We start from the raw sequence: 25056 nt of genomic DNA, 5'->3' as shown, positions 1-25056 counted from the left end.
TTAGAGACGGAAACTCACGGAAAAAGAGAGATGCATAGTGGCCAAGCTGACCATCTCCGAGAAGGACATACGAACCAATTGGTGACTTACAAACAGCTCTAGAAGGTACAAGATGGTTCTCACTGGCCCCATCAGACTCCATCTGGGGAAGTTTTAACCCTTCTGGGCCCGTGTGTATCCTCGTGTTCACAATCGCTGGGTTGTTTCAGACGGATCATTGTCTGGAGTCTCGTGAGGACGGGAGTCTAAATGGCCACAACCTAAATGCCATCCAGACTGGGGACTAAATCCAGGGCAAAAAAAGATACCGCGAATGTCGGGAGGAGGAGATCAGAGATATGCGAGAAACCGAATTGAGGGCAAGCGACGTTTGATGGACAAAATCCGGGTACATGGGCCGGGATTCGGTAGCCGAGATCGATTGCCAGGTCCTTTCTAGCGTGGATGACAGCAGTCTGTACAACAGCTCGCCAGTTCGAAAGAGTTTACCTCACACTTTGAGCTTGGAGTCCTCGGAGCATCAAAGTATACGAGTGTGAGTGAATAAATGGAGATGAGGCGTTAAGCAGTGGCAACAGGTGAATACACCCCAATTCATTCGGTACGAGATGGGTCCAATTTCGGCTTACTGTACATACTGTACTGTACATGCTGTACCCACCCATTGTGTCAATATATCAACAACAGGCGTGGCGCCAAAAACTTCATATTGAGTAGCCCCAATACTGCTCTTTGTCCAAGTCGGAGATGGGACATGGATGCATCGAACTGAAGGTACGAGTAGAGCGTCTATCAAGTCTGGAGGACACCCAAAAAACAATTGGTATTGATACTGGACAGGGTCTCAAGCAGAAGCTTGTACCCCAGCACTGGCCCAGCCTACTCCAGCTTCAGTCCCAGTCTCAGTCAGTCCCAGTCAGTCCCAGCCCCATTCCAATGTCCATCCTCAGCTGGGCTTGCTCCAGATGTGAGCTCTACATTGTCTCTTACTCAAAGGGACCGAGAAGGCGATGAGGACAGGCTTATGATCCGTTGTGTGATGGGATAAGAGGGGTGTGTGGGGGCAAGGTGAGTCAAGTGGGGGTGTGGGGGTCATCGAGGTGAACAATGGTTGATTGGAAAGGGAAGCAAGGACGTGTTATTGCTGGTAAATTCGGCTTGAGTTGGAACTGAACTGACTGCACTTTCGTTTGGGGAAACCTGGGGGAGAATTGAGTGAGACTGGTTGCCGTGAACATAGACGCTGAAGTGAACACCATCAATTATTTGTACAAGTAGGAAAAACGTAGAATCGAATCACTGTTAGATTCGGAGCTGATTGGTCACCTGAAATTCCTCTAGTTCAACTGGTTACAGAAAACTGTCATAGATTGGTGATACACTACGCATACAAATGATGTGCTACTGGTAGGGTACAGTACTGTATGTACAAGTGCATGAGTACTCACTCGTAGAGTAATGGCAGCGTGTGTATAAGTGACAGCAATCTGTATAGCATGAATGAAATCCATTCCATTGTAAAAGTGGTGGATGGCCAAAATCTTCCCATTAGCTACTTTTATGGCTGTGTGGGGTACGATAGCTGTGTTGTACAGTACGTCCTCGTAGGAAGCAATTGAACTAAAGGAGTATCAGGATAAGAAAGGAACTCTTCTATAGTCAAGCCACAAGAAGAAGAGCTTTCAACTTCTTTAACACTTGTACGTACTTAAATTTAATGTAATACGGCCTCACTTGTACGGTACCTACGGTAAATACTCATCAGGACTTTCTCAGGACTTTCTCAGGACTTTCTCGGGACTTTCTCAGGACTCTCAGGACTCTCAGGACTCTCAGGACTCTCAGGACTCTCAGGACTCTCAGGACTCTCAGGACTCTCAGGACTCTCAGGACTCTCAGGACTCTCCCGTACTTTCCCGTGACCCACACCTCTCGCCTTCTGCTAGCAGCCACAAACTGGGGAAGGAGTATAGTTTCGTTGTGTTACAAAAGCTGACATAAAAGATCTTCCACTGGAAATTCCACTGACTTGATTTTGATTGTTTCAACCAATTCTCGTGGCGTAATGTCTTTGGGCCGAATGAAACAGGACGAGAAGAACACTTTGTAAGATCTGAGAGACTGCAACATATTATGAAGGTGAAAGACTCTCCTAAAATGGCCGAAACAGTCAGCGTTATCTTCTCCAACTGGCTGAGCTACTTCAACAACAATATGTACAGTACATAGTGTAATGTACTTGTACACAGCATGTAGCTGGAGCTAGTGGAACACAGTGAAGGTGAACATTAGCGAATGAACACCAATGAGACAGATAACGACCCTCAATTACTCGCTCCAAATGTTCTACCGACTCAAACAGTATTCAGCAAACAAAGAAAAAGCACTCACTCACAAAAAACCATCTCATGCTGGAATACCTCCGTTTCAAAGCCACCTTGTATGCATTCTTGTTGGAAAACTTGTTGAAACTTACTTCACTCATCACAGCCACTCAACCTACAAGTATGTACTGAACGCACAGTTTCAACACCTCCCCACAATATCGACTAAATTAACTCCATTTATGGACAAATAACTCCACTACGCCGCTCACAGCTCCACAGTTCCGCTTACTAATCAAAAAGTTCTCCCCTAACTTCTAGGGTTACATATCGCTCACGTGAATCGCACGCGCACTACAACACACTATCGCCCGCCCCTTGCAGACGGCGGACAGGGGTATGAAGCGGATGTGGGGAGAACCGATACGAGCACCTGTATTACGGCGGGGACGCAGGCAGATCACATGTGGACCAGGACGCGGCCGGGCAAGTCGCGTGACGTGCTTCCTCCCCCCCCACACACACAACTACTTGTAGTCAGACCTCTGCTTTCACATCGCGTCACGTGACTGGGTTTGTCGCTGTCGCATTCGGTTCCGCCACGTTGCGCGTTTTGGCTGCACGCAGATCCATGGCCGATCTTCAAGGGGGGGGCCTGGAGCAACACTGGGAGTATTGTAGAAGGGTTTAACGTGGAGAAAAGCGGAATGGGTTAGGGTCTAGGAGCAGGGTGTGGAGGGCTTGGAAACCTCGTTCAGTCGGGGTTTACGTCTTCTAGTGTGGTTCTGGAGTTGTGTCGTCTGCTGTCTATTTGTTTGTTTACATTCTGGCTCGTGGAATATATTATTACTCGTATTGCAGAATATTTTTTAGTGGGGGGGGATCATGGGGAAGTGAATAAGCCTACAAATAAACACATACGATCTACCCTACACATCCTTCGGAAGAAGAGATTGCCAAGACTGGAGACTACGGCAGCAGCAGATGTGAAAATCATTCATTGTTGCTTTTTTCTTGGTGGATTATGGACAAGTTTGCCCTTGCTGTTGGCTGGGCTCCATTTTAATGACCATACCTTTTAGGGAGATTAACCCGTCAAGCAGGTTAGGGTTGTCTCAGAAGTTGCACTAAGAGCGGAGTTGAGAAGACCAAGCGGGAGCGTGGGGGAGGAGGAGGCGGGAGGAGGGGTGGCTCACGTGACCCTAGGTCGTTATGTGTCACTGTGTGTGTGTTTGTCAAGGAGCTTTTCCGATGCTGTCGGTTCACGTCACTGGACCAGCCATGTACCTCTATCATGTCAATTAATGTGAGTCTAGTTTATTTATCTCGCGTCGCGTTTGGGTTGGGATGCGGGAGGGAGAAAACTTGGTTAGGGAGAGGAATTGTTGTAAATTCCACCCATTATTGGTACTACAGAGGACAGCAGATCTTTGGTTGTAATTCTATCCGGTTTATCCGTTTTGAAGCTGGTTTTTTTTTTTTTTTTTTTTTTTTGGTTGGAGATCTTCTCTTACTCCAGTTGTTCCGTCGCACCATCGCAATATCATCTATAGTCTGTCATTGCCGTACATAGAAAGACTAATTTTAAAAAAACGTCTGAAGGCAGTCAGTATTTTTAATGAGGCAACTTCAGGCTGGGTTGGGTTGGGTGCTCATACTTGTAGTGTAAAAAGAGCCACGAAAAACCCAGGAATCCAAGACGGAGAAGCCAAAGAAAGAGCAAAAGAAGAGAGAGAAAAAAAAAAAGGCGTCAAACTAATAATTACTCGCACCCCGTAATTAGACGCCCGCTAGCTATCTATTTCTCGTCTCCCCTCACAACACTACTATCCCCTGTCTGTCTTGCTCGAGGTGTATCCCCTCCGAAAAAGCCTATCGCGGTTACGGTTGGACCCCTTTACTCACGGACTGTTTTGACAAGTCCAGAAGCTAGATTTTGAGACCACTGAACCTCATCATTGTCTTTTTTCCACCACTTGTCGAGCTTTGCCAAAGAAATAAAAACCACAACGAGCGACGCAGAACGGAGAAGAACGAGCCCTCTCGATTACTCAGTCCCTCAACGACTCTCTGCGACTCTCTTCACGACCCTCTCCACAACTCGCTCTAACGACTCTCTCTAACTACTTGCATTTTTTCCCATAATCGGCCCAGATTCACACACGCACACAACACCAAAGGACCGAAAACCAGGTACAATATACGGATCCAGATACTCACAGATACAGAACCGGATACTTGCGACAGCGATACACTAACGACAGTGATACTCACCAACACAAAAGCCTCCTCACACAGACTCAGTTGCAAAACGACACATCATCGATACTAGAATTAGACAACCGCAAGGACACTCTTTGGAACAACGAACGACACACAGGCTAAAGTGAGTATGATAGACGAACTGATAGAACATGGATGGGTGTTTGCGACTATGAGGTGATGGGCAAAGTGAAGAGGAGGCGGATGTCTCCAACCTTGGGCGCACTGTGTGCATCTGCACTGTTGGTGTGACGATTCGACACGTGTAGGACACATTGGACACAGGGGGGGTGGGAGTCACATATGACAAAATCGAGGCTATGAGCAGATATATGGGCCATGCGGCACTGCTTTCTGCAGATGGGCTGATCATATGGCACTGCGTATATTGCCATGGTGTGTCTCATGTGTCCTCACATCTCATTTTGCCTATCTAGGTCCATCTGACCACCAGTGATCTCAGCACGAAGCGATTCATTTCAACCCACTCTACATCAGAGCGAACCGTCCACCATACAAAACTGTGCAGAGACGTTGCATTGTGATACACAGCCCTTGATACACAGCCCATGTATAGCGTGGAGCGTCGCACTGCCATGAGTTAATTGCACATCCCGACTATGAAAAATCCCGACCATGGGCAATACCAAACTTTCCATGATGAAGACGCTACGACACACACAGCTGTCCAAGGAGCCCACATTCAGCTCATGATGTATGCAGCTTCTCCTGTCGTCCCTACATTCGAGATGCTCGCAACACTCATTTCGAAGACTGTACTAACTCAGATGTCACAATTCAGCCAAGCATTTCTAAACCCTGGTCCTGCCCCACCGCCACCCAAGCCCTTCGCCAGTAGCCTCACCGCCTCTTCCAGCGGCACAAACCTTTCCGGGCTCATGACCCCCACAGAGCCCCGTACCGCCCCCACCATCACACGAGACGCCATCACACGACCCGCGTCGTCCAACAGGGTGCTCAAGTCCGGGTTCGCGTCCGTCAAGGAGGATGGATCATCGTTCCGGTCGCTCATGTGGACTAAAAAGTACTTGGTGTTGCGGGAAAATGCATTGGACTTTCAAAAGTCGGAGACGTCGTCAGTGCAGTTCTCCATCCCGCTATACACGGTCTCGAACGTGACACGTGTCGATCTCAAGCCATATTGCTTCGAGATTGTGCGGTCGTCGGGCTTCAAGTCCGTGTTCGTCGTCTGCAAGAATGACACGGAGCTGTACGCCTGGATCGATGAGATCTACTCCAAATGCCCACTCATGGGCGTCTCTAATCCCACCAACTTCACACATAAGGTGCACGTTGGCTTCGACCCCATCTCCGGAGGCTTCACTGGTCTACCCGACGCCTGGAGCAAGCTGCTTTCGACGTCAGCCATCACCAAGGAAGACTACGCCAAGAACCCTCAGGCCGTCATCGAGGTGCTTGAGTTCTACAGCAAGGAAAATGTTGAGGCCATGGGATTCAACGCATCTTCTTTGGGCATTGGCATTGAGAACAAGTTTGATGAGGGCCTGACAATGGACGCCGCTCGTGTGCGGGCCATGCAGCAGCAGCAGAAGCAGCAGCAGGCCCAGCGTATGGCCAACAACCTGCAGGAGTGGACCAAACCCGTCCCTAGTACTGGCTCTTCCAGCTCTTCAACAGCCACCACTCCCGCACGATATAATGCCACACGAAAGAACGACGACGATCTTCTCACGTCTCTTTCTCCGTCCACATCCGTCCCCCGACGACCCTCGGTCCCCAACGTCACCCGGGCGGCCCCCCCACGGCCTGAGCGACCTGATGGACTGCCATCGACCTCGACGATCCCTAGGGACCGAAGCGAGCTGCGACAGGAACTGCGTAACGAAATGCGTGCCGGTGCTGGAAACAGCAGTGGAAGCGTCAGCGGAGCCAGTGGCAGCGGCACTCAGACCCCCGTGCATCCTCTGCTGCGAATCAACCCCGACGTTGACTCGTACCAGCAACGACAATCGCCCACCAGCAACACCGGAGGCAACTACCCCACGACGCCCACGTCGATGACCCAGTCGTCGTCGCAGGGCTCTCTGTCGTCCAAGACATCGCCCACCGCATACAGAGCCTCTCCCGTGGCCACAGCTGCTTTGCACGATCTACCGCCCCCCCAGCGACCCATGCTGCGACACAAGAACTCCAGTGGTTCTATCAACTCTGTGTCGTCGGGAAACTCATACGTCGCTCCTCTCATGGTCAAGAAGGCCATCCCTGCCAACCGGCCTCCTCAGACTGCCCCTCCGGTGCCTGCACAGAGCGGTGGAGACAAATTCCAGCCCCAGCGAGCTGCTCCTGTGCCTCAGCAAACTCAGCAGCCCCAGGCACTCCCTGCATCTTCAGGTACGTCTGCTGCTCCCGCTCTTGGAGCGGCTAACCAGTTCAAGCCCCAGCGGCCTGCACCATCGCCCCAGAAGACGACCCCCAAGACGTCTCCCAAGAAGCCCTCTGCTGCTGGTGTCGGCCAGGGTGGCTACCCAAGAATGTCTCCCACTAAGACGTCTCCTACCAAGACGTCTCCTGGTGGAGCTAGTGCTGCCGCTGCTGCCGCCGCCGCCGCTGCTACAACTGCTGCTCTCGAAGGTCCCAAGAAGAAGCCCCAGCATGACGAGCGTCGAATCTCGACCATGACCGACGCACAGATCACCGAGAAGCTCAAGTCGGTGGTCAACCCCCAGGACCCTACTCCCTTGTACCAGAAGCTCAAGAAGGTGGGTCAGGGTGCGTCTGGCTCTGTGTATGTGGCTCGGCCTATGACCAACGAGTTCCAGCTCAAGAAGGTGGCTATCAAACAGATGGATCTGGCGTCACAGCCCCGAAAGGAGCTCATTGTGAACGAAATCATCGTCATGAAAGAGTCGCAGCATGCCAACATTGTCAACTTCCTGGACGCCTATCTGCGAGGCACCAACGACCTGTGGGTGGTCATGGAGTATATGGAGGGCGGTGCTCTCACTGACATTATTGATAACAACAGTCTGAGTGAAGAGCAGATTGCCACAATTTCCGGCGAGACCTGTAAAGGTCTGCAGCACTTGCATCATCAGAACATTATCCACAGAGACATCAAGAGTGACAACGTGCTGTTGGACTACCAGGGTCATGTGAAGATTACTGATTTCGGTTTCTGCGCCAAGCTCACGGACCAGAAGAACAAGCGAGCCACCATGGTCGGCACGCCATACTGGATGGCCCCTGAGGTGGTCAAGCAGAAGGAGTATGGTGCTAAGGTAGATGTGTGGAGCTTGGGTATCATGGCGATTGAGATGATCGAGTCAGAGCCTCCTTACCTGAACGAGGAGCCTCTCAAGGCTCTGTACCTGATTGCCACTAACGGTACTCCCAAGCTGAAGCATCCCGAACGGCTCAGCAAGGATATTAAGGCGTTCCTTTCTGTCTGTCTGTGTGTTGATGTCAATTACAGAGCCTCCACCGACGAGCTGGTCAACCATGAGTTCTTGAAGAAGGGCTGTGGCTTGCAGAGTTTGAGTCCGCTGTTGGCTTACAAGCATAAGAAGATTTAGGACATGGGTACGGTATAGGTATAACGGTGAATATGGGTGGAATTTGGACTTTACATAATTATTGAATTAAATAGAATGACCTGAGTGGGTGTACATTATCGAGATTGTTCCATATCGTAGGTTGCAAAGAGTTGGGGGATGTGAAAGCAACGTGGGAATGTAGAGGTCAGTGCCTTAACCTAAGCGATGGAGGTTCGTCCATGAGTTTTTTCCTTCAACTTATTCATTATATTCTTATAGATAGACGTATCCGAACAGGAAATTTGTTGAACTGGTACAGCCAGGCGTCATTAGTTCATTAAGTCAGTTTGAAAGGTGTGGCCAGAGACGAGCACCAGGCGGCAGTTACAGCATCCAGGCATTGTTCGTGCTTTCTGCCCGGCCTACTCCTTCAGACCCTGGTAAGTCAACGCCTCGATAGTCTGCCACAGCACCATTGTGTCCATGTCTCCAAACGGCAGAATCTGCGCCTGGCATAGACCAGCAACACCCTTGGTCCGATCGACCCACCAGAATGAATTCATGATACCGGCCCACCAGCCGACATTGGGACCCCGGCCAGTTTGGGTGGGTTCCACGGTCTGCATGAAAGAAATGCCCCATCCCTGAGGCGCCTCTCCCTGAGGAAACAGTTCGGGCAGAGGGTTGGTGTACTCAGGTTTGGCAGCAGGAATGCCTCGTCGTCCATAGTTGGGCCACTGGGGGATTTGGTTGGTGAACATCTGATCCACAGACTCCTTTGACAAGATCTTACCTCCGTCGTCCAGCAGAGCAGCCAGCACCTTAGTATACTCGGATCCCTTGGCGAAGAACCCTGCTCCAAAGGACTCAAACGCGGCCTTGGTTGGGTACACATGGTCTCTTTCCTTGACCGAGCCGTCCTCTGCACGCTGGTGCAGCTTTGCAAACCGCGTCTTGTGTTCTTCAGTGGGATACATTGTGAGATCCTTGATTCCCAGAGGATCAAAGATTTCCTTTTGGACGAGTTCAGACAGCGGAGTCTTAGTCAATCGCTGGATAACGACACCAGCCCAGTCGAGGGATGCTCCGTAGCCCCAGTCAGTTCCAGGCTCAAACACAAGGGCCGTTTTGAGCACGTCATCTCCTCCTGAAAGCTCATCCACATCAGGATACAACTCCTTGAGCCAGGGGTGAAAGAAGGTGTACGAGAACCCAGCGGTGTGTGTGAGCAGCATTCGCAGGGTGATTCGCTTCGTCTTCTCAACCAGAGTCAGCTTCCCGTCGACCTGTTTGATAAGCTTGATGTCCTTGAGCTCGGGCACAAGCTCTTCCACCTTGTCTGCATCATCCAGACCAATCAGTCCCTTTTCCACCTGCTGCATGGCAGAGATTGCGCCCAGCAGCTTGGAGCACGAGGCCAGCCAGAACACGTGGTCCGTGGTCATGGGCTTGTCGGTGGAAGCACCTTCCTTGCCAGACGCATAGCTGACAAGAGAGTCACCTTTCTTGTTGACCACGTTGAGCACAAAGCCGGGGATCTTGCCGGAGGAGGTCGCCTGGTCGATAGTCTGTTCAATTGCTGTTTTTGAGTCTGCCGCGAGAGTTGCCATTGTTGAGTTGGTTGGGATATGGTGGCTATTCGGAGTGTGGCTTCCCCATCTTTTTATATGTCTTCAGGTTGGTGTGGGGTTGGTCTGCGGGGGGGTGCAGGATTGTGCATGACCAGGGAGCAGTGGAGATAGTGGACCGAGGGGCGGGATAGCGGGGAGAAGTAGTCGGAAAAAGGTGGTGGTTGAGGATGTGAATAGCGAAAACACAGCTCTTTCATGTCTGTGTAACTGATGAAGAATCCCGCCAAAAATTCTCCTGTTTACGGCCCAATTGCCCGACTCCGCCCCTCTTCGCAGTTAACCACGCGCATAGTTATCGCCCTATCACCGTTAGGGTTCAAGCGCTCATCCGAACGGCGCAGTTTGGGCGCAATAATAGGCGTTATTCAGATGCAGATGACGAGAGACATTGGTAGATGATCCAAGCCACAGAGGAATGGAGGTCCGGGTCTGCCGCGGTCGTGAAGATAGCTTCAATTGATGGGGTTTCCGTCGGTTGCTTGTACGCTGTATATATTTACAATTACGCTTCTGCACGATATACGAGTGATTATACTTACAGTATTGTAGGTAACAGGCGCCAATATCGTATCGTACAGTACTTTGTAAAGGCGGGGAAGACACCCCCACACTTGGAGCTTTTGACCCTGGCAGGATATGCATCGGGAAGTGATAAGACGGCGTGTGGCGATTATTGCGCAAGTTGAAATCGCCAACAAATGATATGCAGCTATCTGCACGTTGGGGGCGGGTATGTTGGGTCATCACGGAGTGGACTCGGAAGTGTCAAACGGACAATTGTAGACTAGACAATTGTCGAAATTATCAATCTCTATTATCTGGAAGGAAATGGTGTTATTATGACAGTATTCCATGACTGGTACTATACCATAGTTGCGTCTAGACGTAGGATCCCGATCCGGATGATCATAGTCATCACCCCTGACCTCTCATACCATGATCCGACTACATGATCTTTACCTTGGCGGAAATAGTGGAGTACATGCTTGTACGCTGGCACATAAGGCAGTGCTTTCACGAGTACATACTGGACTAGGATAATGCTGGCCAACTCCGTGTGCCTTGCTGTTTCTGAATGGTGTGCCTGGAATGAGATTCTTCGTGCAGAGTCAACTACACCTCAAGTAACTTCCCAGTTGAAAATAACAGTTAGTGATCCACTGTATGAAACACATTCATGTCAGTACAGTAAAGAACAGTTCAAGTACATACTGTATTGTATGCACTGTAGCTGATATTTTATTACACTGTAGGATATGCTTACATCTCGCCAGTGTCGTTCCGCCGCTTGGTAACACCGAAATCAGCTCTTCAACACTAAAGCTAACTAATGATGCGCTTTTGACAACTGAAAAAAGTACATATAGAAGACATCCGTAGCCGCAAAAAAAATACACAGCTACAAGTCTGACTGTTTTGCAATCGGTCAGTGGTTCATATATGTATCTTGATCCACTAAAGAAGCACATACAATACAAGTAATTGTCTCTCTTAGTTCCCATCTTTGTAGAGCCTTACTACGATAGTTCAATGAAATTCCTCTGTCTATCATCCACTCTACGTATGCCAGTACTACAACACAATACAACACCAAAGTACACTATCAAATCACGTGAGCTACAGAAAAAGACATACATAGAACCTTTTATTCTCTCTATTTTTCAAGTGCCACGTGATGACGAATTCCCTCTCCACAAATAAAAATCCATCTTACTCGCATCCCCCAAAATCGAACCCACATGCTCGGAATAAACTCTCCGCATGCATAGACTTACATACATTACACCATCATGATGGCAGCTAGTGGTGCCGACCAGACCTATCACATCGATATCATCATTGTTCACAGTCACCGCCACTAACAATGAACACAGCTACAACATCAACAAGCAGCAGCCGCGATGACGACCAAAACCGTGAACCAACCTATCTTCCGCATCTCAAAAAATCCATAGACGTTCTCACTTACACATACATTGTTGCGGGCTACTTTTGCGACTCTTCTTCAGCACTTTTACTGATGCGGGTCATCCCTCAGTTTCTATTTCTCGGTCCCCGATCGCTGGTGGCCGCATTACGACCGCCCAGCTACTTTGGCATGCTATCCTACATTTTGTTTGCCAACATTTACGCCATCATTGTTCTTCATGGCTTGCTACACCAGGGAGCTGGAAGTCAGTTGTTTGTGCCATCGTGGACCGTTTCTGCGCCCGTGGGCTTCCCCACTCTGTGGAGATGGCTCCGTGGCTCGGCTGAGATGGTTCCAGCGCCGGTGGTGCCCTCTTTGGACGAGACCAGCAAACTCATGAACCACATTTACCCTGGAGGGGTGCCAGGTGTCACTGAAGGCACTATGGTGGAGTACATCAATCCCGCCACTAGAAACCACGGTGGATTGCTTTCGTTTGAATTCACAGGCAATGTTCTTGAGTCTACCGGAAGACTCATCCTGTCTGATCTCATCATCCTGTTTCTTCAACTGTGCTTGTTTTCGCTCATTGTCATGCCCCACTACAAGAACAGCCAATCAAGCGACTCCACGGCCGATGATCCTCTAGGCCAGCGATTGGGCACATTTTCCGACGAGTCAGACGAGTCAAACTCGTCTCAGGATCCTCTTCTCAGTGGCGAAGAAACCCCACTGACTCCACGAGAACAGATGATCGAGGACCGCATTAGTGGCCGGTCTGTGGCAGGAGAAATCGCCATTTGGCCAACAATTTCAAACGTCATTAGACATAGAAACGTGAATCGGTACCACGAGGAGGGCGAGCAGGAAAATGCCTCTGAATCAGCTTCGACTCATTCGTTGCAGGAGGTTGGAGACTCGCCTCTACGGTTCATGCGGTTCCAGGACCTCGAGCAGCAGCAGCCTGCACCGCCGCAGAACAACAATGACCCGAATAACCCGCCCCAGAATTTCGGCGATACTCAGTTCCGGTCTAATTTCATGAACCGAATTGGAAACTGGGCGAGATCTGTGGGTAGCAATCAGCAGACTGGGGGACAGAGACTGGGGACACAGCCGAATGAGCAGTAGGATCGAACGGACGAACTTGTGTGAAGCGAAATGAGTGGGTGAGCAAGTGGACCGATAGAGAACTTGTCGTGAACAAGTGATGCGGTGAGCGGGTGATGCGGTGGACGAGTGAAGCTGGAGTCCGTGGCCATCATGCGAACACGACAGTCATATTGACTCAACAGCAGGACTAAAACTTCATTATCCAATTCACAATGGTAGAAAGAGCATATTTAAATAACTTATAGCATATTAACGATTTATGGACAGTGGGTGAGATGACGAGTGGCTAGAACTAGTAGAAGAGGGTGCAGTATTTAGCGAGCGTATTGTTTCTGCGGGGCGATGAAGGATGTTGGATCTGCTTGCGTTCGGTGGAGTCGATAATGAAGGGTCGTTACGGCCGTTGTATCTCTCTGGACTCTACTCAAGATCTGGTAATATAGTGGAAGAGTTATGAAGGAGGGCCAGTAGCACTTCAAGTATACTGTGGTATATAGCTATCGTGATGGCAAGAAATATCACGTCTTTATATCTCAGCACTCTAAAGACAGACCTGACTAACGACTTAATAGCGCTCCCTGTATAGACATTATAAACAACCTCACAGAAGTTGGGTTAGGCACATATAAACACCGCCGACTAGAGTCAAAGGAAATCGCCATTGTATCAAACATCCCCTGCCGTATTACCAGCATCAAAATCACCCCATTCTATCCCCTCAATATCCCTCACACTCTGTCATCAGATTGCCTATCAGGACCAACTCCCAAACCATTAGCCACACGGCTCTCGGTTAATTCGAGGCTATTTTACTTTCCAGTCTTACGAGTGGCTAGAGGAGAAGAGGGCGTAAAATATTGTCTGGAAACGATATTAACGTCTTGTTTTTCAGCACCGAATCATCAATGAGACTTCAATAGCCTTCCTCGAGGAAAACGCTTGTTATTTACAGCTCTCCTACCGTCCACGCTCCAGTTGCTATCTTCCGGTCATTTGTCACCCGCCTCAACTCTGTTTTATGCGCCACGTGCGCCACTTTGACCAGTCCCTTTGCCACCAAACTGGCCAATAGAAACGCGCCAACTCCCAAACTTAGAGTGAAAATAGCCCTAACTGGCACCAAAGTCTTGGGAGTGAAGGAATAGAGGGTGGCTGGAGAAGAAGAGTGAGTCGAGCAAATAAGCCAGAGTAGAGATATTGAGCAAATTGACACGCCCGCGACTCTCAACTCCGCCATGTCTACACACAAGCCGCCAGCTGGTCCAAAACATACCGGCAACACCCCCTTTGGGCCGGTATCTCTCCCTTCACGCATGTCAACATCAGCCCGCTGATTGGCTAAGTCTATTTTGCACAATAAAAGATACTCCATCTTTGAGCATCACGTCTCTTCCAGTGCAACACACCACACCGCCGCCATGTACATTCGAGCCGCCACCCGAAAGAACTTCACCACCAGCCTGTTCACCACGACCGCGCTGATTGCGGTTTTCACCGTTGCGGCACCCCAGCTCATGCCCTGTCCGGTGTCCAACGGGCTGGCCAATGATGAGAAGAAGGAGAAGGAACAGGCCGAGTAACGGGCCCAGCGAGTTGGCAGTGAGGCAGATGACACAAACAGACAGCCCTCTCAATTTTCCATGACACATTATGAACCAGCACATCAGACTGATCCCGTGTTTCCTGGCATAACTCCACACATGATCACGACCACAACCAATCACATCCACCACAACAGTGATCGCACAACCACCACTGCGACCACGCACCACACAACCACCAACCACTGCGATCACGCACAGGGTGACACGCAGCCTCCCAAAAAATCCCGGATCGCCCCTCCTGGCATCCCCCACTAACCACTTTTGCATATTGTACATAGTAATAGACGTGTGTATTCTCTACCCAGCGCAACGGTGCAGCAATGCTTATTTTCCAAACAGCCCATTTTCCACGCCGTTTGATACGCCAGAATCAGGTTATGACCGTTTTTCCCACCACACAGCGAGCTTTTTGCAGCAATGGTGTAGTTTTGTACCTCTTGTCTCTCGGACCCGTCCGCAGCCGCTATCTTCTCGTCGGCCCCATTATTCCTTGCTCCAGACCGTCTCGGAGTTTTCGAAATTGAAACTTCGGCCGGATTATCAGATCCAGTTGGGAGCAACCTAAATGGGAGACATGATGCAGATTGGGAATGTAGAAGGTGAAGTTGGCACGCTGAAAAACATAGGAAAAGAGAGAAAAAAATGAAAAATGAAAAATGTAGAGATAGACCATCATGGAGAGGAGACGCAAGCAAACCAAACACGTGATCAAAGGAATGGTCCACATATGTTTCATGTTCAAGTCACGTGTTTGCAGTAGGTGTGGAAGTACGTCTCTTTGCATCGGTAATGCTTGGTCCTACAAGTAGTGTTGACAAAGAAGGAAAGGACATTACAATTACGAGTATGGAGTAGGTAACGTGACCGATTCGATTGGACGAGTACCTGGTAGGGGTGTTAATATCTCACGTGGTTGAAAGGAGACAAAAATTCCACTCAATCATGAGTCTCACCAACCCAAGTTGTGTCTGTAAAATCGCTAATGCATAGTGAGATGAGATGAATGCAGAAGGAAGGGTGACGATTCCCTTTATAGGACAGAGTGAAATTTTGGGCTGAAAAAATTCATTGGGTGTGTTTTCTGGAACAGTCTGAATCAACTGGTGTATTTGGTACACTTAGGACGGGGTTTACCATGAGATATATTTCCCCCGACCTGTATAGTAGTTAGCATGTCTGACCAAGATGAGGGCCAAGATGAGACTCGCAACAAGAAGTACAAGGGCTCCAGAAATGGTGCGATCAATCGTTATTGACTGTTCAAGAAAGGAGGAACAGGTGGACCCCATCTCTTCTGTACTAGTTGGGGACAGGCGGTCCTTGACTCCCGAGGACTGAGATCTGTTGATATCAACAGATGAAGGAGCTTTCAATTCTGCCTCCAAAGAAACCCGGGACAGACAAGAAAGCAAATATGATAAGACGCTTCAGGAACAACTGGATCTCTACGTTCGGCCCGAGAACCAGCTACCTAAAGGTAGCACCTTCTAATATAGAGGTCCCGCAACAACTCCCTCTAGAGCTAAGTCTTCATTTGATTGAGAATAATGACAGTATGTACCCTGGTTCTACACCTATGGAGACAACAAGGCGATGTGAATGAGGCCCTTGCATGTTACTTCCAGATATGATCTGAGTAAGGCTCTTATATCTTACTTCCAGACATGATCTGAGTAAGGCTCTTACATCATACTCTAAGATATGACTCTCGATGTAAGTAAGTCATAGATGGTATATGGCACTAGAGGTGGACAGACAGGTTTGTTGCGCTCTTCGAAGTTCGGCTAACATCTTTTGTCTCTCCAGACAGGCTGTACACGCTCCAAAGAGCTTGTATGCTATATTATGCGTTAGATAGGTAGTTATCTGACCATTGGAGTCCAAAGACTTGCCTCTCTCAAAGACAATATCGAATAGAACATTGATGGCGTAGATACTCATTCATGACACATTCTAGAAGAATAAAGCCTTCAGCAATCTACAGTATTTATATCGTGCTAGTTGTGAGTGCAGAGAACCAGTAAAAATGTATATATACCGGCCTGCAATGTACTTGTATGATGTAAATGGACCCACTAGGGACAATGAAGGTCTACCCCAGACATGACTGTGACATTTAAGGGTGCCCTGGGTAGTATGTATTCATACCTGTAGCACCATTCTGGATCTGGTTAAGTATGTTCAACATTGTCCGGAAAATCGGTTGAAGAGCGGCTAATGAATTGTAGAGACAGAAGTAAAGTATTAGTCGATTGTTTCATTGATATTTATGAATGATTTCGACCTAACCAGTTTCCCTGTGGGTTCATTATAGTGGTTAGGAGAGGACTGATGAAACTGCAAGCATGAACAGAAAGTGGCCTTCGTGTCAGAATCGTCACTAAGAGAGTGTGTTAAATGTAACTATGTCAGGTAATTATTTGTTCAATATTGTTTTCTGAGTCACCCTTAACATATGATAACAGTATGTACATGTATTGTAACTAATGTACTTCAAATGACCGTTCAAGTCTATATTCGTGTCTAGGAGCTGTTGCAGTTAATCAAGGCTGGAAAAAGGACCTAATATCGGGTAAAATCATCTCCACTCTCCATTGAAACCTCCTATTTGGTTTACCGAACGGGACTTGTCTGCTGGGTGCGGTGCATGGAAGTGTTGAACGAAGAGAGTACAATGGATAGAAGGGGAGAAAATGAATTCTGGAGTTGATTAACGGAATTTATGCAGTGATCCAAATCAACTGGTATCGTTTTTTTTCTGCCTTGACTCCTTTCATGACTCCTTGATCTACCCATCAAACAACTCTTTCTACCACCTCAACTCCTACCACCACTTTTACTACACTGAGACTAGCTATTTCTCGAGATTACGGTGCCGACACATTTCGAGTCAACTCCAACGCGCGACCCATGTTGGCGACTACAGAACTTTTCAGACCTCCTCCTGTGTTATCGCTTATGTTATGGCAGGGGTATAAAGTACTAATTGACTGATTTTATTGTACTAGTATCTGTAAAGAGAGGAAAGCAAGTTTCAGAAAGTTGTATTATCTCTTTGGGGTAACATGAATATGTCCACCTACAATACGAGCTCTAGTACAATGTGTAGTGTCTAGTACACCCTACGAATACAAGTAATATGCAAGAATAAAACCACGTGACACCCTCATACATTGAAACAGAGTCCTCAGTTGAATTGTTTTTGTCATAAACATCTCCTCCAGTCTCAACACCTTTTATGACGCTCTTGCGTTTTAGACCGTCGCTGACGTATTCGTATGGGCCCGAATCGTGGTCATTGAAAGTACTCCGCCGACTAGACGAAGTTGTATGGTGCCTAGGATTAATTCATTGCGAACCGATTATCAGAAAAATCTACAAGAAGAGTACAAGTACTAGTACTATTTCTGCAGGTCTGATCACTTGCCTATAACAGCTGAGGTACTCTGGCCGAACTAAGGATAATAGACGAACATACTATTGGATTTGTTGGCCGTTTTCTCCGACAGCTCCCTGGAGTGATCCACTGACTCCAACTCGACTTGGGATTAGACCTTTGTTGCGCTTTTCTCTGGATCTCGAGGCAGTGTCAGTTCCGTCCAACAACTGATAAACCAGAACCCATACGGTATTTATTGGTACGAATGGTACTGTGCTGTAGCTACTCGAACGCCGTCGTCTCCATAAACAACAGAAGTGGTGTGTCACCTATGTGGGTTCAACACTTCTTACATATCTCACCCATTCTCATTGACCACTTACTCAACTCGGGTCCATCGTAGTCTGGGTTCGGCTGACCATCTTCTGACAGTGATGCGATTGATTAGAAAGGAGACATGATAAGAAAGGAGACAGCCACATGGAAATAACGGTGCCTCTTATATACTGAAACTCCGTCGTGCCGCCTATAAAATATCCCTTGTCTAAAATCCATGAGACGAAAAGGAATGTTTGGATGCCAGGCGTAGCACACAGTATGTATATACTGTACGTACAGTGTACACACGATGCAAGTATCGTCCAATTTTCAAGGGGACAATGAACGGAATTTTGGGTAAGATAAATTCAGGTGTGAATATATCAGATTTTAGTCAGCAGCAGAAACCGAACCATTCCCACTATATATACTAAATAACCGCACTATCAACGCCGCTTATGATGTTCCCTCACTCGCTCAAGTCCATTTGACCTAATCTAAACCCAGAGTTCAATATATGCAGTTTGAAATTCTATTCCACCGACGGAAAAGTACTAAAACCCCCCCATCTCCCACCTCCCAATCGCCAGCCAACGCGCCCCGCCTGAGCCGGCCTTCAGGTGTTAACACACATACACATACACAGCCCAAAGAGCCCCCACGCCCTTCGCCGACGTAATCGGACTACAGTAGCGCAAGTCCATCTTCGACGGGGCACATTTCTATCTAACACAGCTTTCTGATTCCATTTGGCAGCTACTTCGACGTGGCAGCGTCTTTTCGAACCCACCTTTCCGCAGTGGCTCAGATGCGCCGCGGTAGCTTGCCCGCTCCTCTTGACAAGTCCACATGGACTACATTTTTCGTGGCTTCTTAGCAATACCCAGTTATACCCGCCTGTGAACAGGCCACCACAACCCTGTGGCTAATTGGTGCCCACACACGCACAAACTCTTAAACAGACCACTTGATTGTGGTGGAACAATACAAATTACTTCCGGACGTCGCCTGTGGCGTTCTCAAAGTCCACATTGGCACAAGTCCACATTGGCACAAGTCCTTTTAATGGCACAAGACCTTTTCAGGGTCCATATTGACTATCTCCCAGACCCCGAGTCTCGAAGCAGCACTTTGTCGTTAAACATTGCGAGAGCCAGTGCGACATGTTGCCACGAGCCGCATGGGATCTTGTATGACAGTACAAGATCCAAAAGTCAAACGGTTATCCTGACGAGACAACTCTTTTGCTACTGGTAGTATTAGCAGCGGAATCAGGCCGTGTCGAAACGTGCATGTCTTGAGTTCAGCAAGCTTGCACGTCGATAACCGGCGGCCTGTAGATAGAGATGAGAGCCAAGATAGTGTGCAGAGATAATGCGAGATAATGCACCGGCAAGATGATGTGCTGAAATGAGGTTACAATCGATGAAAGTTGTGTCGATATGGGACAATGACGCTCATGAGTTATATGGGTTGATTTGAGAGTGCCTCCATGATGCTGGATGCAACGGGGGAGTTTTCTCAATGTACTAATGACATCTTCCGTTCCTTCTTTTCATGCTCACAAAATGATGCACCCATTTAGTCAAGAAACTACGAGTTGGTGGAAGGAGATTCAGTAGAATTCCAGCAGATGTACCGATGAAATAATACTTGTACCTTACCAGGCCTCATTTGCCACTATAGGGTGGTCGATTGGCAAGAACGTCCATCCGAATACATGCAAAAAATACCAAAAAGGTCCCTCAAAGTGCATCTTTCATCCAATTGGAGCTAGATCTCAATATGCCCATTCATGGACTCTCCACTGGACTACAGACCAAGTTTTCACTGATAAAACGGTAGGGTCAAAATAACTACCGTGTCGCTTCTTCTAGTACAACGCCAGTGCTCTTTATTGGTTCTTGCAATGAATGACTAGTGACTGAGCACCTGATAATACGGAGTTGGTGGAGATGGAGTCATGGGACCCACCGAGACAACATAGGGGCCACATCTTATCACTCCTAGCAAAAAAAAAAAAAAAAAAAAAAAAAAAAAAAAATTTTCAGAACTGACTCAGTTGACGATTGGGGCTCTCTAGTGCCTTATATCCCGTGGGGTATACTCTATAACCAGTTCAGGTATCACCAGTAATCTACAACACGTTTACGAATTGCTATCTGGTGGATTTGAGCCACTCACTTCCGGTCATCACACTCAATCTATCTTATATACATATTGCCTCTCTGGGCTTTTCCTGGATAGCTGACTGTGGGTAAAAACACCTGGAAAGAAAACTGTGGGGCGGTTGACACTCTTATGGTAAGCCAAACATCAACTGCTGAGTAGCAGTAACGGGCAAGTTCAGTCTGCCTCACACCAACTGTCAACATGATTCCGGACACGAGACACAGTCTACACCACCCATTTTCATTGCTGCAAATGGTGAAGACAGCAAACATCTCTGGCAGCATTGAGGGCCTCTGCTCCGCTCATTTTCGGTGGCACCCATGAGAGTAGTTGAGACCATTTGTCTTCTCACGATTCCACGACCTAGCTTCGCTCACAATGTCCCGTGAAATGAAACAATTCGCTCCGCTCATGATCCCAAAATTATTAGTACTCGCATCGCTAGTACTAACAGGCCCACACACCCACCACTCCATCTCCACCACCTTCCACCAAATAGCCTTCCTTGGTCTTCACCACCGTGCTTTCTGGCGCCTCGGGATCTCCCTCTCCTCGACCCAGACTCCAATGCTTCTCAGCTGCTCTGTCATAAATCTTGACGGTGTTTTCTCCATTGGTACTGGCGATTCTTCGGTTGTCGAAATCCAACGAAGTAATGGGCGAATCATACGCAAACGCGTCAAAGATGTTGCCCATTCGCAGATCCCAGATTCGAACAGACCGGTCACGAGATCCGGTTGCAAGATGCACGTCGTCAAACTGCAGACACGTTACCGCAGCGGTATGGCCCTGTAGGGTTCGCTGCACCTGTCCGGACCGCAAATCCCAAAGACGCACAATACCGTCAGCGGTACCGGTGGCAAGGGCTGCATCTCTGCACTGCACTGCGCCGATGAAGGGTGCGTTTGCGTCGAACCCGGTTCGGAGCCGATCGTTCGAGTACAGCGCATTCTGCGCAGAATTGGCCCAAATCACGTCCAGAGTCTGAACACATCGTCCAGTGTTGAGATCCCATTGTCGAATGGTTTTGTCAGCAGAACCAGACACCAGCGTATGGTCTGAGAAATGAATGGCAGAGATTTCACCCACGTGACTGTCGAGCACGTGAATGGTGTAGGCATCATCACCTTCATCCTGGGCATCGGGATTACTAACCACCTGGTCGAGGTTCCAGACCCGAATGGTAGCGTCAGCTGATCCGGTGGCAAGCACGTTATTGTCGACCTGAAGACACGTAACTGATGCATTGTGGCCCTTGAGATCGGTCACGAGATCGCCACGTGACAGGTCCCACACCTTGAGTCCCAGATCCATGCCTGCAGAAACCATGGTTCCGAACGGAATGTCAAAGTCCAGGCACGTGACCGAATCGGAATGCGCTTTGATTTGTCGGATCTTGTTGCCTGGCTCGTAGTACTGTTGCAGAGTGGGTTGCGTTTTTCGTCGGCTGAGGTTTCGTCGGGGAAGGGTCTTTTGACTTGCGCTCTGTAGTTTCTCAGACACACTCTTCAGATCGACCACATCATCCTCCAACTCCTCCGGGGTTCGGGTCTCGTAATCATGTCTCTGGATTACCTCCTCCTTCTCCTCCTCCATCTGTTCCAGCTCTGCATCGATTCGCAGCACTTCACTTTCCAGCTGGAACTCCTGCTGCTCCAAAGACGCCACTCTGTCAAACACAATCTGTCGCATGGACTGCAAGTGCGCCACTCGAGCGTCAATCTCGGTGATTTCATTTGCCGCCAGTGCCTTGCGCACCTCCAACAAGTCCAGCTTGTGACTCAGGCTCTTCTTGCCCTCCACCAGCTGTTCTCGAGCACTTTTTTCGCCGACTTTTGATCCATCCCCCAGAAGCAGCTGAGAGCCCACAGAGTGCTCCGGAAGCGTGGCCTGGAAGCCCTGAAACAGCGAAAACTGATTTTCGTTGCTGGGAATGTCCACCAGCATCTCATCCGGCAACAAAACGTCCTTGGAAGAAGAGGTGATGCGAACCAACTCGGACGGCCGCTTCGAGAAGGAAAAAATTCGCTTCTGGAACGCGGGCCGCGAAATGTCGCGCATCACGTGACTCTGGCTCAGATCGCCCGACACCAACGTCGACGCCGTGGCCGCCACGACTTTCGAAAAATGCGTTACGTCGGACATTGCTGTGTGTAGAGGAAAGGTTGGGGTGGGGGTTTGGAGGATCTGATATGTGAACATGCAGGTGTGACAATTTGGGGGGTTGGGGGTATCAAAATGAACATCTGAATGAGGAGAAAATGGCCATGTAATTATTTTTGTATTTGGACTACTACATCGCCAGATAAATGGCCCCGTCTACGATTACTAAGTCCACCCTAGGAACTCTAAATATTATAATCAAATGTGGTTGGATGGGCACTCATGCATGAACCTCAGCTCGCGCGTGTGGAATAATTGGTGTTCGGTGAACGTGATAAGGCACGTGACCAACTACAGGTTATGAGCAATTAAGAGAGAGAGAGAAACATAATGTGTGTAGATTTGGATCGGGATAGGTTATGACTTGGTGGATATGTTCTGTTGGGATTCTGTTGGGAAAGGTCAAGTACAGGATAAGTAAATTTGAGTACGAGCCGGATACGGAAGTGCGAGTATGTGGAAATATTGTATGAGAAAGTAGGGTGAACTTGGGATGAGGAAATGAGGCGTTGAGAGCTAAATTGAATGGTAGTGGTTATGTTTTGGTCGCTTCCCTGGAACCCATTATTTGGACCCCCAGGTCACTTTCAGTCTTAACTAAAGTCCAACTAGGCGGAGATAGGTTTTTGAAAACTGGTTCGACTCTTACAATCGAGCTCGAAAAATTGTGGCAGAGAGCTGATTTTTTTAAATATGGCAGCAAATGATGCTAGAAGGACTTCTGTTAAGTCTCCAGGTTGTCAATGGCTCTATTAATTGTAGAGGACGGGCGTTCAGCAGTGAGGACTCTGGCTATGATGTGCTTGTTGCACAATATCGAGCTGAAGAGAAGAATGAAGTTATTTTATGTCGCCAGACTGTTCACTGGATCTCGCCAGATGATAATTTCCCAGGTTTCCAAGCTGTGGTAGGGCAGTTTACTAGTGACTTTTGTTTTCAAAAAGGAGGCCTTTGGATGGTCATAAACATGTTCTGGCGATAGGAGGAAGTATCAGAGATGTTTCAATGAACGTTTCAACCAATGGCTACATCCATTTGGCGAGATTTATAAAACTCTTGCTATTGTTCAAGACACCGTTATGTTCTGTTGTGTCCATCAACGTATGTCTGAACAACATACAACACGGGCTCTCAAGATCCACCGACAGAGAATGACTAAGCTAGGCGACTTTGAGTGTATTTGAATGCTTTTTTTTTTAACACGAATTTGAACTCTTGAGTCCTCAACTGTGTCTGTTCATTGACCGCAGAGCTGGGTCTGTACTGACGACTTTTACAAGTATTGGAGACAGACAGTTAGTCTGTTAGAATCAAAACAGGAGAAGGAGAAAGAGTCAACATACCAAGCAACAAAAGGTTCGACCTACATGGACACTGGTATTTCTGTAACCAAAACAGCTATATCATTGTATGACAACACCGTTGTGAGAGAAGAGTATGGCTTATAACAGGAGAATCGCGCCTCCGACAAAAGCGAGGAGTTGACCGTTGGATTTATCATATCTAGAATCCTAATAGACCGTTTCTGTTATCCCATATCTCCAATACCACCCAACAAGTACACAAGTTTTTGTTCTCCCAATTTCTCTTTTCACATTTCTCCTTGCACAGTTCTCCTTTCGCATTTTTCGTCAAATTTCTCCGTCACATTTTCCTTCAAATTAATTTTCCTTCAAAATTTCCATTCACATTTCTTTTTCCTTACTAATCCCACTGCTTTCAACCAACATTTACCCTACCTCCTCCGGGTAAAAGTTTTTACGGCTGGTATGTTTTTTTTTGACACCAGCCTCCCCCATGTCCGGGTAACCAATAACCCTACAGGGATTTCAAAAACTTGGAAGAATTGCCCTGACACCAATACGAGTCACGTGATTGAAACCCCCTCACCCTCAGACTCTCCTCACGTGCTAGTATTTGATTATTTCTTGTTTGGAAATCCCCGCCGTCTTCCCCATCGACTTTGGTTTATCTCCATCCTCTTTATTATCACGTGACGTTATCACCTATCGCGTGTCCTTCAAATTTATAGTTTCTAGATAGGTTATCTTATCGTGCAAGGTGGGGGAGATGAAAAAAGAGCGCAAACAAATAGCAACCTTGGTCAGAAAATCGCAGATTTGACGCAAGTGAGTTTTGATCTCGCAGGAGAATGTCCTGGATTTTTTGGGGAATTTTCTTCTCTTCGTATTGGCCCGTTTCACGCTGTTTCTTATCACGCAATACGTGCACTATCTAGCACTGACCAATAAGAGAAGATTAAAATCTGCACTGTCACATGATTATGTGCTTTGTTGATGGAACCTTAATTTGAAGTTTAGGTTCTGGAGGTTTCCATTTGGTTGAGGGGTGTGTAGAAGAGCGCTGGAGGGGAAAACATGTGGAAAAAATACATACTTGGAATCGTCCCGGTTTAACTTGTTTTATGATACCCTTATTACCGCGATTCAATCGCTGTCCGAATTTACAGATATTATTTTGCAAAGTCTTCTCAATAAAGTTTGGGACTCACGTGAGTGTTTAAAGGGGGTATTGGGAGAAAGAAACTTGGTGTGAAAACGGAGAATTAAATCCATATAAATTTCAAAACTGGAGATATAAGAAATTTAAAAATATCTAAATTAGAAGATCGTCCCAATAAATATTATACATATTTTTACATCTTA

The 25056-nt window shown here is 47.9% G+C and overlaps 7 protein-coding genes and 1 pseudogene across 7 annotated transcripts; 4 read left to right on the top strand and 4 right to left on the bottom strand.

Moving 5' to 3' along the window:
* Positions 1-5206: 5206 nt before the first annotated feature.
* On the top strand, positions 5207-8140 carry YALI1_C31453g (uncharacterized protein; the record flags this gene model as incomplete). The annotated part of the gene is made up of 1 exon (XM_502152.2): positions 5207-8140. The coding sequence occupies one exon, from the start codon at positions 5207-5209 to the stop codon at positions 8138-8140; it is 2934 nt and encodes a 977-aa protein (XP_502152.2).
* Positions 8141-8523: 383 nt separating this feature from the next.
* Positions 8524-9711, bottom strand: YALI1_C31408g (uncharacterized protein; the record flags this gene model as incomplete). The annotated part of the gene is made up of 1 exon (XM_502151.3): positions 8524-9711. One exon carries the CDS (start codon positions 9709-9711, stop codon positions 8524-8526), a length of 1188 nt encoding a protein of 395 aa, XP_502151.1.
* A 1885-nt stretch (positions 9712-11596) lies between these two features.
* YALI1_C31389g (uncharacterized protein) lies at positions 11597-12772 on the top strand (the record flags this gene model as incomplete). Its single annotated transcript, XM_502150.3, has 1 exon — positions 11597-12772. The coding sequence occupies one exon, from the start codon at positions 11597-11599 to the stop codon at positions 12770-12772; it is 1176 nt and encodes a 391-aa protein (XP_502150.1).
* Positions 12773-14172: 1400 nt separating this feature from the next.
* YALI1_C31363g (Compare to YALI0C22719g, Misc non-coding, gnl|GLV|YALI0C22719g [Yarrowia lipolytica] weakly similar to uniprot|Q754 Ashbya gossypii Y0AFL069Cp) lies at positions 14173-14334 on the top strand (annotated as a pseudogene).
* A 4570-nt stretch (positions 14335-18904) lies between these two features.
* On the top strand, positions 18905-19312 carry YALI1_C31315g (uncharacterized protein; the record flags this gene model as incomplete). The annotated part of the gene is made up of 2 exons (XM_068282537.1): positions 18905-18920; positions 18963-19312. The coding sequence occupies 2 exons, from the start codon at positions 18905-18907 to the stop codon at positions 19310-19312; spliced, it is 366 nt and encodes a 121-aa protein (XP_068138638.1).
* A 46-nt stretch (positions 19313-19358) lies between these two features.
* YALI1_C31308g (uncharacterized protein) lies at positions 19359-19729 on the bottom strand (the record flags this gene model as incomplete). The annotated part of the gene is made up of 2 exons (XM_068282536.1): positions 19359-19584; positions 19650-19729. 2 exons carry the CDS (start codon positions 19727-19729, stop codon positions 19359-19361), a joined length of 306 nt encoding a protein of 101 aa, XP_068138637.1.
* Positions 19730-20259: 530 nt separating this feature from the next.
* On the bottom strand, positions 20260-20567 carry YALI1_C31299g (uncharacterized protein; the record flags this gene model as incomplete). Its single annotated transcript, XM_068282535.1, has 2 exons — positions 20260-20378; positions 20429-20567. The coding sequence occupies 2 exons, from the start codon at positions 20565-20567 to the stop codon at positions 20260-20262; spliced, it is 258 nt and encodes an 85-aa protein (XP_068138636.1).
* A 107-nt stretch (positions 20568-20674) lies between these two features.
* On the bottom strand, positions 20675-22429 carry YALI1_C31281g (uncharacterized protein; the record flags this gene model as incomplete). Its single annotated transcript, XM_502149.3, has 1 exon — positions 20675-22429. One exon carries the CDS (start codon positions 22427-22429, stop codon positions 20675-20677), a length of 1755 nt encoding a protein of 584 aa, XP_502149.3.
* Between the last annotated feature and the right edge of the window lie 2627 nt (positions 22430-25056).

This window comes from Yarrowia lipolytica, chromosome 1C (genome assembly GCF_001761485.1).
Source record: "Yarrowia lipolytica chromosome 1C, complete sequence".
Classification (NCBI taxonomy): domain Eukaryota; kingdom Fungi; phylum Ascomycota; class Dipodascomycetes; order Dipodascales; genus Yarrowia; species Yarrowia lipolytica.
This window is presented reverse-complemented; position numbering and strand designations above follow the sequence as displayed.